General features: G+C 43.2%; 5 protein-coding genes across 5 annotated transcripts in view; all 5 read left to right on the plus strand.

Annotated features, from left to right (window-relative positions):
• The window catches only part of LOC124271740 (cholinesterase 1-like), a 65,956-nt gene that overhangs the window by 10,453 nt on the left and 40,532 nt on the right, over positions 1 to 14,971 (plus strand). The gene's annotated exons all lie outside the window — the stretch shown is intronic.
• LOC124271741 (cholinesterase-like) lies at positions 172 to 1,350 on the plus strand. Its single transcript, XM_046706909.1, has one exon. It carries the CDS (start codon positions 172 to 174, stop codon positions 1,348 to 1,350), a length of 1,179 nt encoding a protein of 392 aa, XP_046562865.1.
• LOC124271742 (acetylcholinesterase-like) lies at positions 1,352 to 2,793 on the plus strand. Its single transcript, XM_046706910.1, has 3 exons — positions 1,352 to 1,638; positions 1,900 to 2,063; positions 2,729 to 2,793. Exons 1-3 carry the CDS (start codon positions 1,373 to 1,375, stop codon positions 2,764 to 2,766), a joined length of 468 nt encoding a protein of 155 aa, XP_046562866.1. The 5' UTR covers positions 1,352 to 1,372; the 3' UTR covers positions 2,767 to 2,793.
• Positions 2,854 to 4,171, plus strand: LOC124271720 (transcription initiation factor TFIID subunit 11-like; the record flags this gene model as incomplete). The annotated part of the gene is given in 4 exon segments (XM_046706881.1): positions 2,854 to 2,868; positions 3,251 to 3,296; positions 3,299 to 3,357; positions 4,121 to 4,171. Coding segments are annotated over 4 exon segments (171 nt in total), but the record flags the coding sequence as incomplete, so codon positions are not given.
• On the plus strand, positions 9,597 to 10,945 carry LOC124271722 (cholinesterase 2-like). Its single transcript, XM_046706882.1, is given in 2 exon segments — positions 9,597 to 9,687; positions 9,690 to 10,945. Coding segments are annotated over 2 exon segments (1,347 nt in total).

Genomic DNA, 14,971 nt, shown 5'->3' on the forward strand with positions numbered 1-14,971 from the left:
GCGAGACACCATTGCCCTTTGGAAAATATTTTCGGAAACAGTTTGATGCAATTATAACATTGTTTCCCCGCCAGCACAAAAATATAACAACCTTTTGACTTGTACTTATTATTATCACAAAAGAAAGTAAATGAAAATGTTTAGTTATATTCTTTCAGAATGGCATCAGCAATGAAAATTGCGCTTGTTACGCTGGTGGCGGGCTTGCATATTGCAAAAACACAGAAAGTGTCAACTCAAGATGGCCCACTTCTTGGACAACGTCTGTCACTGTTGGGCAAGTCCCTTGACGTATTCTATGGAATCCCATATGCCAAGCCTCCTGTAGGTGATCTCCGCTTCAAGCACCCCCAACCTTCAGAGTCATGGGGACCGGATGTTAGAGATGCACAGAAACCAACGCCATCTTGCATTCAACCTGAAGATGTATTCACATCTCCAGAGGTTTACAGACAGGTCCCGGATGATACCAGTGAAGACTGCCTTCATCTTACAGTGTGGGCGCCATCAGACAATGCTGGCAATCTGGCAGTGATGGTCTGGATCTACGGGGGAGGTTTCTATTTTGGATCTTCACGAATGCCACTATATGAAGGAAAATATCTTGCAGCAGAGAATGACATCATCGTTGTTTCAATGAATTACAGACTGGGGCCATTAGGGTTCAGCTATCTGGGGCCAGATACCATCCCTGGAAACATGGGCTTGATGGATCAACGACTTGCCTTACAGTGGGTGAAAGACAACATTGCCAACTTTGGTGGAGATCCATCTCGGGTGACAATATTTGGAGAAAGTGCTGGTGGTGTCAGCGTAGGACACCACCTGGTGTCACCATTGTCACGTGACTTATTTCAGAGAGCCATCATGCAGAGCGGATCCCCGAATTTCCCATGGGCTTACACTTTTCCACACACAGCAAAACGGAAATTGAAGCAGTTTGCTGATCTCCTTGGATGCCCGTCATCTTCAACTGATGCAGAGATCTATGACTGTGTAAAGAAAGCAGATGCTCAAACTATGGCAGACCTTCAGCTTAGTGATTTGTTAGATGAAGGACTTGCATTTGGTCCAGTTGTGGATGGGCACTTCCTCCCCAATGACCCCCAAACTCTTCTGACCACCGGTTCCAACAAGCAGGCTAGTGTAATGCATGGTTTTACTAAAGACGAGTTAACATTGTCTATAGCAGTTGCTTTGAAGCAGATGAGAAACATATCTTCATTACCGGAAACATTGATTTTAAGCCGCACAGAGTATGAAAGTTTTCTTTCCTATGATAGAATAGGTGGTAAAGGATTTGAAGAGCCTCTTCGCCTGTTTTATGAAAGTCAAACATCCCGGTCTTAGGGACACTCACTATTTGGATGTCATGACTCGCATGATGTCAGATAGGGATTTCAAGTGTCCTCATCTTGAGTTTGACAGATTGTACTCTCCTGCCAACCCTACCTACGTGTACAGTTTTAATCACCGACTATCAGTTAGTCCGTATCCAAAGTGGATAGGAGCAACCCATTGGTATGATGTTGAGTTTGTGTTTGGTTTGGTCCTGGAAAAGTCTCTGGGATGTACAGAGGAGGAGATGGAACTCAGCAGGACCATCATGACCTATTGGACCAACTTTGCCAAGTCAGGGTGAGTAATAGAGTGCAATTGAGAGTGTGAGTGAGTGGCGAGTGATAGTGTGAGTTGGACAGAGTAAGAGAAAAATCGAGTCATGGAATTACGCAGGTTAATAGTCTCGGAACAGATGAGCGAGTGAGTGAGAGATCCCTCACTCGGTCTTATATTGTTCATTTACATGTTCAAACAATTTCACCTCAGATAAAAATTGATTCCCATTTCCAAACAGATCGATTTGTATTGTTTTCTTGAAGCTTTCATATCTTTATACAGCAACCCTAACACTCCTGTCCCCGTCAAGGTGAACTGGCCAACCTCTGACAACACTGATCTCTCCTACATGGCTCTTGACGTGGGCAGCAACTTATCAGCGGGACACGGGGTAGTCCACCACGAATGTGTCTTCATCAACAGGATTCTACCCATGATTTCTAAAGGTAATGTGTTGTTATGATAGGATGTCGCTTGTTGCAATTACACATATTTGAATGTAGCTGTGTCTAAAACACTCAAAAACAGATCGATATGTCAAAGGAAGCATAGTTTTGTCTTTCCATTCCAAGTCAACTCTCTTGGCTTCCATACGATTTTCCAAACGCCAGTAAAATATGTGCCTCCTCCTTGGTCATGGTTTGACAATGACTTCTTAATGCGAATGTCGCTCAGAAAATATTATAAATCTATGATGGATTTCAACCTCAGATAGACTGTACCAAAACCGATCCAAAACACAATCATGGAAAATTCGTATTACCCCACATCAATAATGGCTGTGGTTTTAACCAAAGGCAATTACAGACACAAAGAATACCCAGCGTATCAGGTGCTATACAGTGACGTAATGTATATGGAAAACAACCATAGAACATGTGTAACGAGGAAGACTTCAAATATTGCCAATTGCGTTCAGGAGTTCTCCCAGATTTAATTATTTGCTTTTCTTACGCGTATCCAGCTCCCTGATTTCATAAAGCTGTGAATGTCTGGAACCCACATCACGTTTTGTTTGCCAACCAGTTAAGAACACGCCCACTCGTGTCTGTCTTGCTGTAGTGTTGCTGGAACAGCCAGGGAAGTTATGAACCATATTGTTGTGTTTCAGACCCACCGGAAGGGCAGGACTACTGCACCAAAGGATGACAACATCTTAATAATCGGACCTGAGTATAAAATATAAATACATCATTAAAATTCAGGTTTAATGTTGTTTTGATGTTTATTAGTTATATGGCTTGCTGCCATGTAGATCTGTCAATGACGTCATTGAATAAATATTTGGCTTATGTTCTGTTGTTCAGTATTTAATCTATTTAAGCATGCTGTGTCCTGCAAGGCCAAGAACCTAACAAACACACACATAACGTTGCAATTCACAATATATACTGAACAGGAACCCAAGGAACCCAAGGAATCCAAGGAACCCAAGGAACCCAAGGAACCCAAGGAATCTAAGGAATCTAAGGAACCCAAGGAACCCAAGGAATCCAAGGAACCCAAGGAACCCAAGGAATCTAAGGAACCCAAGGAACCCAAGGAACCCAAGGAACCCAAGGAACCCAAGGAACCCAAGGAACCCAAGGAACCCAAGGAACCCAAAGTACCCAAGGAACCCAAGGTACCCAAGGAACCCAAGGAACCCAAGGAAAAGATACCCAAGGAACCCAAAGGTACCCAAGGAACCCAAAGGAACCTAAGGAACCCAAGGAACCTAAGGAACCTAAGGAACCCAAGGTACCCAAGAACCCAAGGAACCCAAGGAACCCAAAGTACCCAAGGAACCCAAAGGAACCCAAGGAACCCAAAGAACCCAAGGAACCCAAGGAACCCAAGGAACCTAAGGGAATCTAAGGAACCCAAAGTACCCAAGGAACCCAGATAGGAACCCAAGGAACCCAAGGAACCCAAGGAACCTAAGGAACCCAAAGTACCTAAGGAACCAAAGGAACCTAAGGAACCCAAGGAACCCAAGGAACCCAAGAACCCAAGGAACCCAAGGAACCTAAGGAACCCAAGGAACCCAAGGAACCCAAGATACCAAAGGAACCCAAGGTACCCAAGGAACCCAAAAGCAACCTAAGGAACCCAAGAACCCAAGGAACCCCAAGGAACCTAAGGAACCCAAGGAACCCAAGGAACCCCTAAGATACCCAAGGAACCCAGTACCCCAAGGAACCCAAGGAACCCAAGGAACCCAAGGAACCAATAAGGAACCCAAGAACCCACGGAACCCAAATACCTAAGGAACCTAAGATACCCAAAGGAACCCAAGGAACCTAAGGAACCTAAGGTACCTAAGGAACCCAAAGTACCCAAGGAACCCAAGGAACCCAAGGAACCCAAGGAACCCAAAGTACCCAAGGAACCCAAGGAACCCAAGGAACCCAAGGAACCCAAGAACCCAAGGAACCCAAGGAACCCAAGGAACCCAAGGTACCCAAGGAACCCAAGGAACCCAAGATACCCAAGGAACCCAAAGGAACCCAAGGAACCCAAGGAACCCAAGGAACCTAAGGAACCCAAGGAACCCAAGATACCCAAGGAACCCAAGGAACCCAAGGAACCCAAGGTACCCAAGGAACCCAAGGAACCCAAGGAACCCAAGGAACCCAAGGAACCCAAGGAACCCAAAGTACCCAAGGAACCCAAGGAACCCAAGGTACCCAAGGAACCCAAGGTACCCAAGGAACCCAAGGAACCCAAGGAACACATTGTGACGACTGCCAGCATGGTGATGCCTACTACCATTCTTACCTCGTTCATAACCAGCTGCCAAAAGGAAGTTGAAGTCAAAGAACCAATAGACATCCACATGACGTGACAATGCACGATATTCTGAAAATCTGAGAAACACATTTCAAAATAGAGATTTCCTCTATTGTCAGATTGTCAGTGATGCTTTCTAACATTCGTCCATCTTTCCTGGTGATCCCCTTAAGGGTTGGTGGACAGTCAACGTCAAGACGTGTATGATGTTACCTTTGAGGTGAGGTGAGGTGAACTTGTGTTTAACGTCGTACTTGAGCATATTTCGCTCATATGACGACGTGCATGCGTGTGTATGTGTATGTGCGGCTGCTTGTACTAGCCCAGACTGAAGCTGGTTTTATAGTGCTAGCCCACTGAGATACCATGCCGCAGTGAAGCATGAATACCCCACTCAGACACATTATACTGACTCCGAGCCGACCAGTCCTTGTTGTACCCATTAATGCCGAGCGCCAGGCAGGGACCAACAAGTACCATATTTTAACGTCTTTTGGTATGACGCGGTCGGGATCGAACCCGCGACCTTCCGCTCTCCGGGCGGACGCTCTAATCACTACACCATGGAGGCGGTCGATATTACCTTTTTGATGCAGATAAAGCACTTAATGGGAGATCTACACACTGACCTCTGGTGTCAACTTAGCAACAACTTCTCCTTTGAATGTTTGTAGTTTCATTATTTAGCAACACAAAAAGGGGGGTGGGGGGGGTAAAATGTCGTATTTCAATGCTTCAGGAATCTCCCTGGTTGTGAACATCATAAAGTGAGTGTGAGGTTTGTAATAGAGGCTTTATTATACACCTGCAGCACTCTGGCCTTCCCTCCTGTGATGTAAATACACAAATACAAAACAATCAAACCTCACTCACTCACCCACCCATCCATCCACCTGCTCACATCACTCACTCACTCATTGCCTCACCCACTCACTCACTGACCCACACATCCATCCACCGGCTCACTCACTCACTCACTCATTGCTTCACCCTCTCACTCCCTGACCCACACATCCATCCACCGGCTCACTCACTCACTCACTCACTCACTCAAACCCACTCACTCACTGTTAAGTGTGAAAGAGGCTGTTATGGAATGCCTGTATTGTGAACTGTATTGCGATATGCTGGGAGGTCAAGGTCAGAATGGTCAGTCAAATATATTTCTCTTTTGATTTGGATTAAGCTATACAAATGATAACAAAACCTCTGCTGGTTTCTCAATATACCCTGTACATACTGAAAACTTGTTTCAAAACCTCTTGTTTGAAAAGTGTATTTCAGTATACCACTGACTCAAACCCACTCACTCACTCACTCACTCACTCACTCAAACTCACTCACTCACTTACTCACTCACTCATTCCATGGCCAAAGTCCCCCTGTGTCTACTTTACACATGTCGTAATCAGGCTGGCGGTCTCGCTGGATGACTTGCAGATTCTCCACCTGAAGCTTCGCCCAACAACCAAGTTCATATTAACTCACCTGCCCCCGATTTAGGAGTCAGTGCAAAACTATAACTGTACATGTCACGGAAATCAGGTCATCGTGTGAGATATCACCGGTGAACAGCGCCTCAACGTGTACACACTTTTTGCACTATCCAGAGAACACTCATCAAGTCAGGTGCAAGATAAGTGTGTCACGAAAATAACATTCTGTTGATCACGAAATACCACTGAAGCATACAATAGCCCGAAATATAGACAATGCTGTTTTGGTGGTGTGACTACAGACGACAAGAGTTTATCTTTGAGAGCAGAGGCTGCATTAGTCTGTCTCACAGTCCCTGAACCACATTATTTTCCCCAATGCTTAGCCCTCCCTGCAATGCTGAAGCCCTAAATGAAGCAAGTCAAGATTTCCTCAGGTTCAGCCTGAATCTCTGGTCTCCCTGGGGCTCCTTTTCAATTTAAATGGGTTTATTTGCTACTATCAAAGTTATATGTATTCAGGGACTAAACGTTAGTCTAAGGCTGCATATGCTTTCATACAAATACGCCGTTCAATACCCTTCACTAACCGAGGGATCTGAATAAAAAATAAAATAATAATAATAATAATAATAATAAAAATAAATAAAATAAATCCAAATAGGATTGCCAGTCACCAACATTCATGCTGTTTACACACGTGTCTATAATACTACTGCAGTGTCCTCCCTGTGTGATAAAACAACGACATTTCAGTTGTACAGGAAATAGTACTGCAGTGTCTTCCATGTGTGATAAAACAACGACATTCAGTTGTACAGGAAATACTACTAAAGCATAAGGTTGTCCGACATGAATAACGGATGACAGTGTTTCTACTCTGGACTATAACAGCTGATCCGAATATGGTTGCATACAAATAGGCCAGTAAACAGCCAACTCTCGTTCAGAGAACTACATATTCCCGCGAATTTACTTCAATTGTCTGTGTTCGTTACCTGGCCGAACGTTCCTCTGAAATGGGTACCAGTAAGGACAAGATGGTCGGATGTACATTAGTGCATTCAGTAATGAATGGGTACCAGTAAGGACAAGATGGTCGGATGTACATTAGTGCATTCAGTAATGAATGGGTACCAGTAAGGACAAGATGGTCGGATGTACATTAGTGCATTCAGTAATGAATAGGTACCAGTAAGGACAAGATGGTCGGATGTACATTAGTGCAGTCAGTAATGAATGGATACCAGTAAGGAGGGCGATGTGACTGTGAACGTTATCGCGCCTCACTGGCAGTATGAACTGCAGAGGAAGCCCAGGAATGGAAATAGAGGGCGCGTCCATTAACCGGGTTCTTAACTTGCCTTAGGGTTTAAATTTGGGTAATTTAAATGTGAAAATTGTTGACGATAATACATGTGTATGCATTATTTGTAGCAAATATTTCAGGCGTAATGCCTGACAAACAAATCCAATGTATACAGTACATATATCTTAGCGTCAGCTATCATACTGCAAATTTAATGTTTTAGAGTCAACATTCAAACACTCATTGTAGCTTTCAAAATAATTTTCAATACATGTGCAGGAAATTTCCAAACTAGACGTATCAATGACAACATTTCGTCTTATTTTGTAGTCTCCATTTCACACTTAAAACACCCTACTGAGTCTAGTAGAAGGTCACGTTTGGGCGACCTATGACCGTTCAATCAAACGCGAGACGGCCGAACGGACTTAACCAATCAGACAACGACTACTTGTTAGGGTTCGGCGGGACTTACAAAACGCTTTTGGTACTTTCTCTTCCCTGGTCGCTGACACGGGGTGTTCCTCTTTTGCCAGTCGGGCAAGTTGTTTATTTAGGGATTAAGAGGATCACCAGACCATGTTAATTAGCAAGACAATGATGGGGATGACTGAGGAGATGACCAAGCCAAGAAAGAGGGCTATCATTTGTATTTTTATGTTCAGCATACATAAATGACCCAGAAAACGAAAATACAGAGAACTTAACGATAGACTACAGACAGAAAAAGACCATCTTCAAGCAGGAACTAAGACCATGTTAGAATATGGAGATGCTGTTTCTCATCTTGTTGGGCTTTAAAGTCAATTGTGTATGAACCATCATTGTGGACATTGATGATGTATGATTGTGATTAGTACCTTATCAATTTCTTATATTTACGCAGTTACATAATGCTAAACATTGTGTACAGTTACGTATGTTATGTGTTGCGTATGATTGTGATTAGTAATTTATCAATTTAGGTATGCGAACACAAAAATACAAATGATAGTCCACTTGTGTCACTTGTGTAAATGGCCTATGGTCTGTTCTCACTGTATCCTTGAGGACGACAAGGAAATGGTCTCTGTAGCTTGTGACCAAGTCGTCCCTGGTGTTAATCGTTGCTCAACAAGAAGGATACCAACATCTCCAATGTGTTGTATCACGCTTGCTAGTCATAATTCGAAACTTATATCCCTGATACACTAAATGTCTACCACCTCGACCATTTGGAACAAACTGAACGTTCACCAAAGCATTTGCCATCATGGGATAAAGTGAACACTTGTCATAACATGGCACCTTATATACCTTACAGTAAAACAACATTGTTATTTATTGCTGTTCTAGATACATGGAGATGTATGGGGAACATGGAGATGTATGGAGAACATGGAGATGTATGGAGAACATGGAGATGAAGGGAGAACAGCCATGTAATAACTGAACCAAAAATCATTCCCTCTACTAGTGAAGGCCGTGTGGGATTAGTTAAACAAACAAACCCAGTCAACCATGCCTCATAATCCTCTTACTCCTTAAATAAATAACTTGTCCGGATACCACCGCTGACACTGATCTATCAACAAACGAAAATCCGCATAAAGCACAGATATATTTTTAACTGCTGTATATACGCTTATGGGTTTCTAATGACATGGTTACTATTTGCTCATATTTTCGCAAGATGACATCCTTGAATATTGACAAAAACGCTGTTATCTGCGACTGTTTACTCACTGTTTGTATCACTCTGAAGCGATCGTCGGAAAATAGCATTCGGAATCGTTCGAGTTTTTGAGGTTCAAACGGTATGTGCGAATGTTAACTTTCGTGATTTGGTAAGCTGTGTTCTGATTTGTCAGTCCAAAAGGTTAGCTGACGCGACCTTTTACTAGGTTTTGTTAGACTCAGTGTAGCAGTGTAACAAATAATACTGAGTCTAAGTTTACTAAGCCTGTTTAAAATTATACTTACAAATTAAAACAAATTACTGCAGAGCAATTGTTTGTATGTTGTTTAACGCCGCACTCAGCAATATTTTAGCTAGATTTCTGTAAATAATCGAGTCTGAAGCAAACATTCCTGTGTTAACATCATGCGCAAATGGGATACCAGCAAGCAAGTAAGCAAGCCTGACCCTCTGATCCGTTAGGCGCATCTTACGCTGCTGAAGACCAATTCTAACCTGGATCTTCACAGATGCAGTGCAGCTGCTATGGAAGAACAGAGTAGAGTGGCTGAGATAGCTACAAAGTCAGCAATATATAGTCAGCGACGGTCATCTAAACTGTGTGAAATATCAGGGGTGATGAAGGTCAGAGAATGGTTCACTCCACTGTCCTCAAGTGACAATTATTAGAAACAACTACAACATATAACACTGATTCTGTGATTATCTAAGAACATGAATTGAAAAGCAACAAAAGTTTATCTGTTAATGTATCTTAAAAAAAGTTGTGTGTTTTCTTTTCAGAATGTGGACAGGAATGAAACTTGCATTTGCGACGCTTGTGACGTTGTTGCTTGAGTTGCATGTTGCAAAAACACAGAAAGTGTCAACACTAAATGGCCTCTTCTAGGACAACGTCTGTCAGTGTTGGGCAAGTCCCTTGACGTATTCTATGGAATCCCATATGCCAAGCCTCCTGTAGGTGATCTCCGCTTCAAGCACCCTCAACCTTCAGAGTCATGGGGACCGGAAGTTAGAGATGCACAAAAACCGACGTCATCTTGCTTCCAACCAAAAAATGCTCATGGCAGTGATGAAAGTTACAAACAGATGCCCGATGATTACAGTGAAGACTGCCTTCATCTTACAGTGTGGGCGCCATCAGACAATGCTGGCAATCTGGCAGTGATGGTGTGGATCCACGGTGGAGGTTTTTATATTGGATCTACAAGACTGCCACTGTATGAAGGAAAATACATTGCAGCAGAGAATGGAGTCATCGTTGTTTCAATGAATTACAGATTGGGGCCTTTAGGGTTCAGCTACCTTGGTCGAGATACCATCCCTGGCAACATGGGCTTGATGGATCAAAGATTAGCCTTACAGTGGGTGAAAGACAATATTGCCAACTTTGGTGGAGATCCAACCCGAGTCACCATATTTGGAGAAAGTGCTGGTGGTGCAAGTGTAGGTCTACACCTGGCATCACCGCTGTCACGTGACCTGTTTGACAGAGCAATAATGCAGAGTGGGACTCTCATCTCCCTATTTGCAGACCGCATGCCCAAAACAGCAATACGGACACTGAAGAGACTTGCTGATCACCTTGAGTGCCCTTCATCTTCAACTGATGCAGAGATATATGAGTGCTTGAAGACAGTAGATGCACAAACTATGGCAGACCTTCAGCTAGGTTTGTTCGGTGAAGGAATTGCATTTCGTCCAGTTGTGGATGGGTACTTCCTCCCCGATGACCCCAAAATTCTTCTGTCCACTGGCTCCATCAAGCAGACCAGTGTATTGCATGGTTTTACTAAAGATGAGACAGCACTGTTTTCTGCAATGATATTGAAGCAGATGAGAAACGTATCAACATTACCTGAATCACTCATTTTAAGTCGTCAAGAATATGATAATTTTATTTCATTTGACATGCTCACTGGAACAGACATTGAAGAGCCTATTCGTCTGTTTTATGAAAGTCAGATACCCCTTCTAAAGGACACGGACTATTTAGAGGTCGTAACTCGTGCAACTTCAGACAGGGGATTTAAGTGTCCTCATCTTGAGTTTGACAGATTATATTCTCCTGCTAACCCTACCTATGTCTACAGCTTTAATCATCGACTGTCAATTAGTCCGTATCCAAAGTGAATGGGAGCACCCCACTGGTACGAGCTTGACTTTGTTTTTGGTTGGGTTCTGGAAAAGTCTCTGGGATGTACAGAGGAGGAGATGGAACTCAGCAGGACCATCATGACGTACTGGACCAACTTTGCCAAGTCCGGGTGAGTGAGTGACTGAATGAGCGAATGAAATATACATTCAATGATAAAAACGTTTTACTAAGTCACCCTTCTTTAAATTATACCACAGATAAATGTGTATAAAATAATCATGATTTCTTGATGTTTTCTTATGTGTATCCAGCGATCCAAACGCTCCTGTCCCCGTCAAGGTGAACTGGCCAGCCTCTGACAACACTGATCTCTCCTACATGGCCCCTTGACGTGGGCAGCAAATTAGCAGCAGGACATGGGGTAGTCCACCATGAATGTGTCTTCATCAACAGGATTCTACCCATGATTTCTAAAGGTAAATCTATAATGGTACATTGGTTCCTGGTACACATAAATGAATATTTTTAGAAGTGACTTGGATACTTCTCTTGTTTGGTTGAATATTTACGATGATAAGTAATGTTGTTGATTTTCTTTAATTATCACGAATGGTTGGAACAGACTCGTTTATATTGGTAGTTGTTGATTCTCAAGTTAAAACAAAATAGTTAACAGGGAATCAGTCTGTACGAGAATTGTGTGTGAAATTGAGAAACAAAAAAGATGTAATTAAACATTGTATTTCTTAAATTGTAAAGTCGCAAATCAATACAAAGACTTCACTTTGGGAGAGTGAGTGAGTGAGTTTAGTTTTACGCCCACACTCTGTAATATATGGCGGCGGCCAGTAAATAATCAAGTCTGGACCAGACAATCCAGTGATGAGCATCGATCTACACAACTGGGATACGATGACACACTTTGGCAGAACAAAATAGAGTGGCAGTACAAAGTCAGAGGTATAATATAACAGCAGTGATTGTAGAAATAAAGACAATGATGGTCATAGTGACCTGTCAGCAATAGAAATTCAACTTGGAAGAAAGGGCCAGGCAGAGAGTAAACAAAGTTTAAAGTGACCACTCACAATACTGGTCTTCTTGTGACTCGAGATGTGATGTGAGATGAAAGGCAATAGCTAAGTAAGATTCACTGACTGAATCTACAGGTACAAAGTATACCTTGAAACATTGTTGCACAACGTTTAACACCGCCTCATGGCAGCATGTTCATGCCAATATGTTCCATAGTGCAGCTATGGAAATTATGAATTCATGGTTGTGTTTCAGACCCACCGGAGGGGGCAGGAGTACTGCACAAGAGGATGAAAGGACAGCATCATACTAATCTGACCCAAGTTAAAATACTGATACATCATTAACTTTTAAAGCTGTTTTGAACTGTATCTGGAGTCCCAACAGATATTGTGATGCTGTTTATACAGCTTAACCGCCAATCACAGTCACTTCCACAATCACCCGACCACAGCCAATACACCTTTCAGACTTCGTGGAATAATTGTGTTGTTCCTCATGGTTTCATGTTGAATCTATTTTATATACTGCGGCAAGTAAGTGATCTGGTAGATACGTTATCGACTGAGGCAAGTCAATTGGCATATGTGTGGTAGTTGCATTGGTAACCCGATTTTACGTATCATATTTGCATTGTTAAGTGTAATTATGTATACGATATCTACACTGACTAGTCAACTGGCACAGTTGCTATCTTCTCATACAAGTCAACTGCTATACACGTGAGTCGACTATACGAGTAGGTCAGCTGGTCTACAGAGGTGCATTGCCTGGATATGACAACATAAAGATATGGTGTAAACGTATTTAAAAAACATTTTTCACACCAAGTAACCCATGAAGATCTGGGTCATAAGAGACGATGAAACGGATCGTGTGGGTGCATCACCGTATCCCATTTAACATGGGTACATGTTCATGATGTCAATCACTGGATGATTGGTCCACAGACCTCAACCACCACGACTCCCACAAAATTTGGAAATATGACAACTGCTAGTCTAGACTGTGGACGCTGTGTACCCCTCTGATTGGCACGGCTCCCGCGGCCGACAACATCCACTTGTCCGACTTCCATTTTTGTGGAAGTCGCGGTGGCTGAGCGGGCTAGCGGCTGACTTTGTGTGATGGCGATTAGGTACCTGACTCTGAGGGTGTGGGTTCGAATTCCGCATGGGACTCAACCCAACAAAAGTACTAGAATCTGTACTTTGCTAAGAAAGTGTAATCCCAAATATAACATGTGTTACATTTGACCACTCTCTAAATGGCATAGTGTAATAATAGCTTTCGGCCGTGGGAGCCGTGCCAATTAACGTTTATCAGAGGGGTACACAAAGTCCGCACTCTAGGCTACCAGTTGTCCGACTTCCATATTTGTGGAAGTCGCGGTGGCTAAGCGGGTTAGGCGGCTGTCTTTGTGTGCTGGCGATTAGGTGCCTAACTGTGAGGGTGAGGGTTCGAATCCCTCATGGTACTCAATCCAACAAAAGTACAAGAATCTGTAGTTTACTAAGAACGTGTAATCCCAAATATAACACATGTTACCAGATAAATAAACAAACAAACAAACAAACCCATTGCAGGGTTACACTAGTTTTTTTAAAAACAGTGAACTGAAATTTCATTCAAATAAACTTTAAACTGATTTCAAAGTCAATTTGTACGAAATTTCAGTTGCCTTGATGTGGCTTGAAAGCTTTGCAGGTGTCAGACGTTTACACAACAGGTGAAATCCACAGGCATGGATATCGTGACTATAACCAAATAGACATGATTGTACAACGCATTAAACGTAGGGGGTATTGAATACAAATGTGTTACAAATATTGACATTTTATCATGAAAAATATAGTGTAAAAGGGACATTGGCCAAACCTACATCCTGTCCATCACGATATATTTACCATGAAGAGTCAAAATCATAAATACCGTTTGAATCTGCCTCTATTCTCAAGACAATCTCGGATTCGTCGAGACATACTTTTCGTCAAACGTCCAATGTAAACTTGGTTCATTCTATCCCATTCTTCCTGCAGCGCTTCGCCAAGTTCATTAAGAGTGGTGGGTGGTTGTTTACTCCGTCTAAGGATATCCCAGACATGTTCGATGGGTGATAAGTCTGGACTAAGTGCTGGCCATGGTAAGGTGGTTATGTTCTCCTCCTGGAGGTTATGTTCTCCTCCTGGAGGATATGTTCTCCTCCTGGAGGTTATGTTCTCCTCCTGGAGAATATGTTCTCCTCCTGGAGGTTATGTTCTCCTCCTGGAGGATATGTTCTCCTCCTGGAGGTTATGTTCTCCTCCTGGAGGATGTGTTCTCCTCCTGGAGGATATGTTCTCCTCCTGGAGGTTATGTTCTCCTCCTGGAGGATATGTTCTCCTCCTGGAGGATATGTTCTCCTCCTGGAGGTTATGTTCTCCTCCTGGAGGATGTGTTCTCCTCCTGGAGGATATGTTCTCCTCCTGGAGGTTATGTTCTCCTCCTGGAGGTTATGTTGTTCTCCTCCTGGAGGATGTGTTCTCCTCCTGGAGGATATGTTCTCCTCCTGGAGGATGTGTTCTCCTCCTGGAGGATATGTTCTCCTCCTGGAGGTTATGTTCTCCTCCTGGAGGATATGTTCTCCTCCTGGAGGATATGTTCTCCTCCTGGAGGTTATGTTCTCCTCCTGGAGGTTATGTTCTCCTCCTGGAGGATATGTTCTCCTCCTGGAGGTTATGTTCTCCTCCTGGAGGTTATGTTCTCCTCCTGGAGGATATGTTCTCCTCCTGGAGGTTATGTTCTCCTCCTGGAGGATATGTTCTCCTCCTGGAGGATGTGTTCTCCTCCTGGAGGTTATGTTCTCCTCCTGGAGGATGTGTTCTCCTCCTGGAGGTTATGTTCTCCTCCTGGAGGATGTGTTCTCCTCCTGGAGGTTATGTTCTCCTCCTGGAGGATGTGTTCTCCTCCTGGAGGATATGTTCTCCTCCTGGAGGATATGTTCTCCTCCTGGAGGATATGTTCTCCTCCTGGAGGTTATGTTCTCC

Source organism: Haliotis rubra, unplaced genomic scaffold (assembly GCF_003918875.1).
Source record: "Haliotis rubra isolate DU_JTF1 unplaced genomic scaffold, ASM391887v1 Scf163, whole genome shotgun sequence".
Classification (NCBI taxonomy): Eukaryota; Metazoa; Mollusca; class Gastropoda; order Lepetellida; family Haliotidae; genus Haliotis; species Haliotis rubra.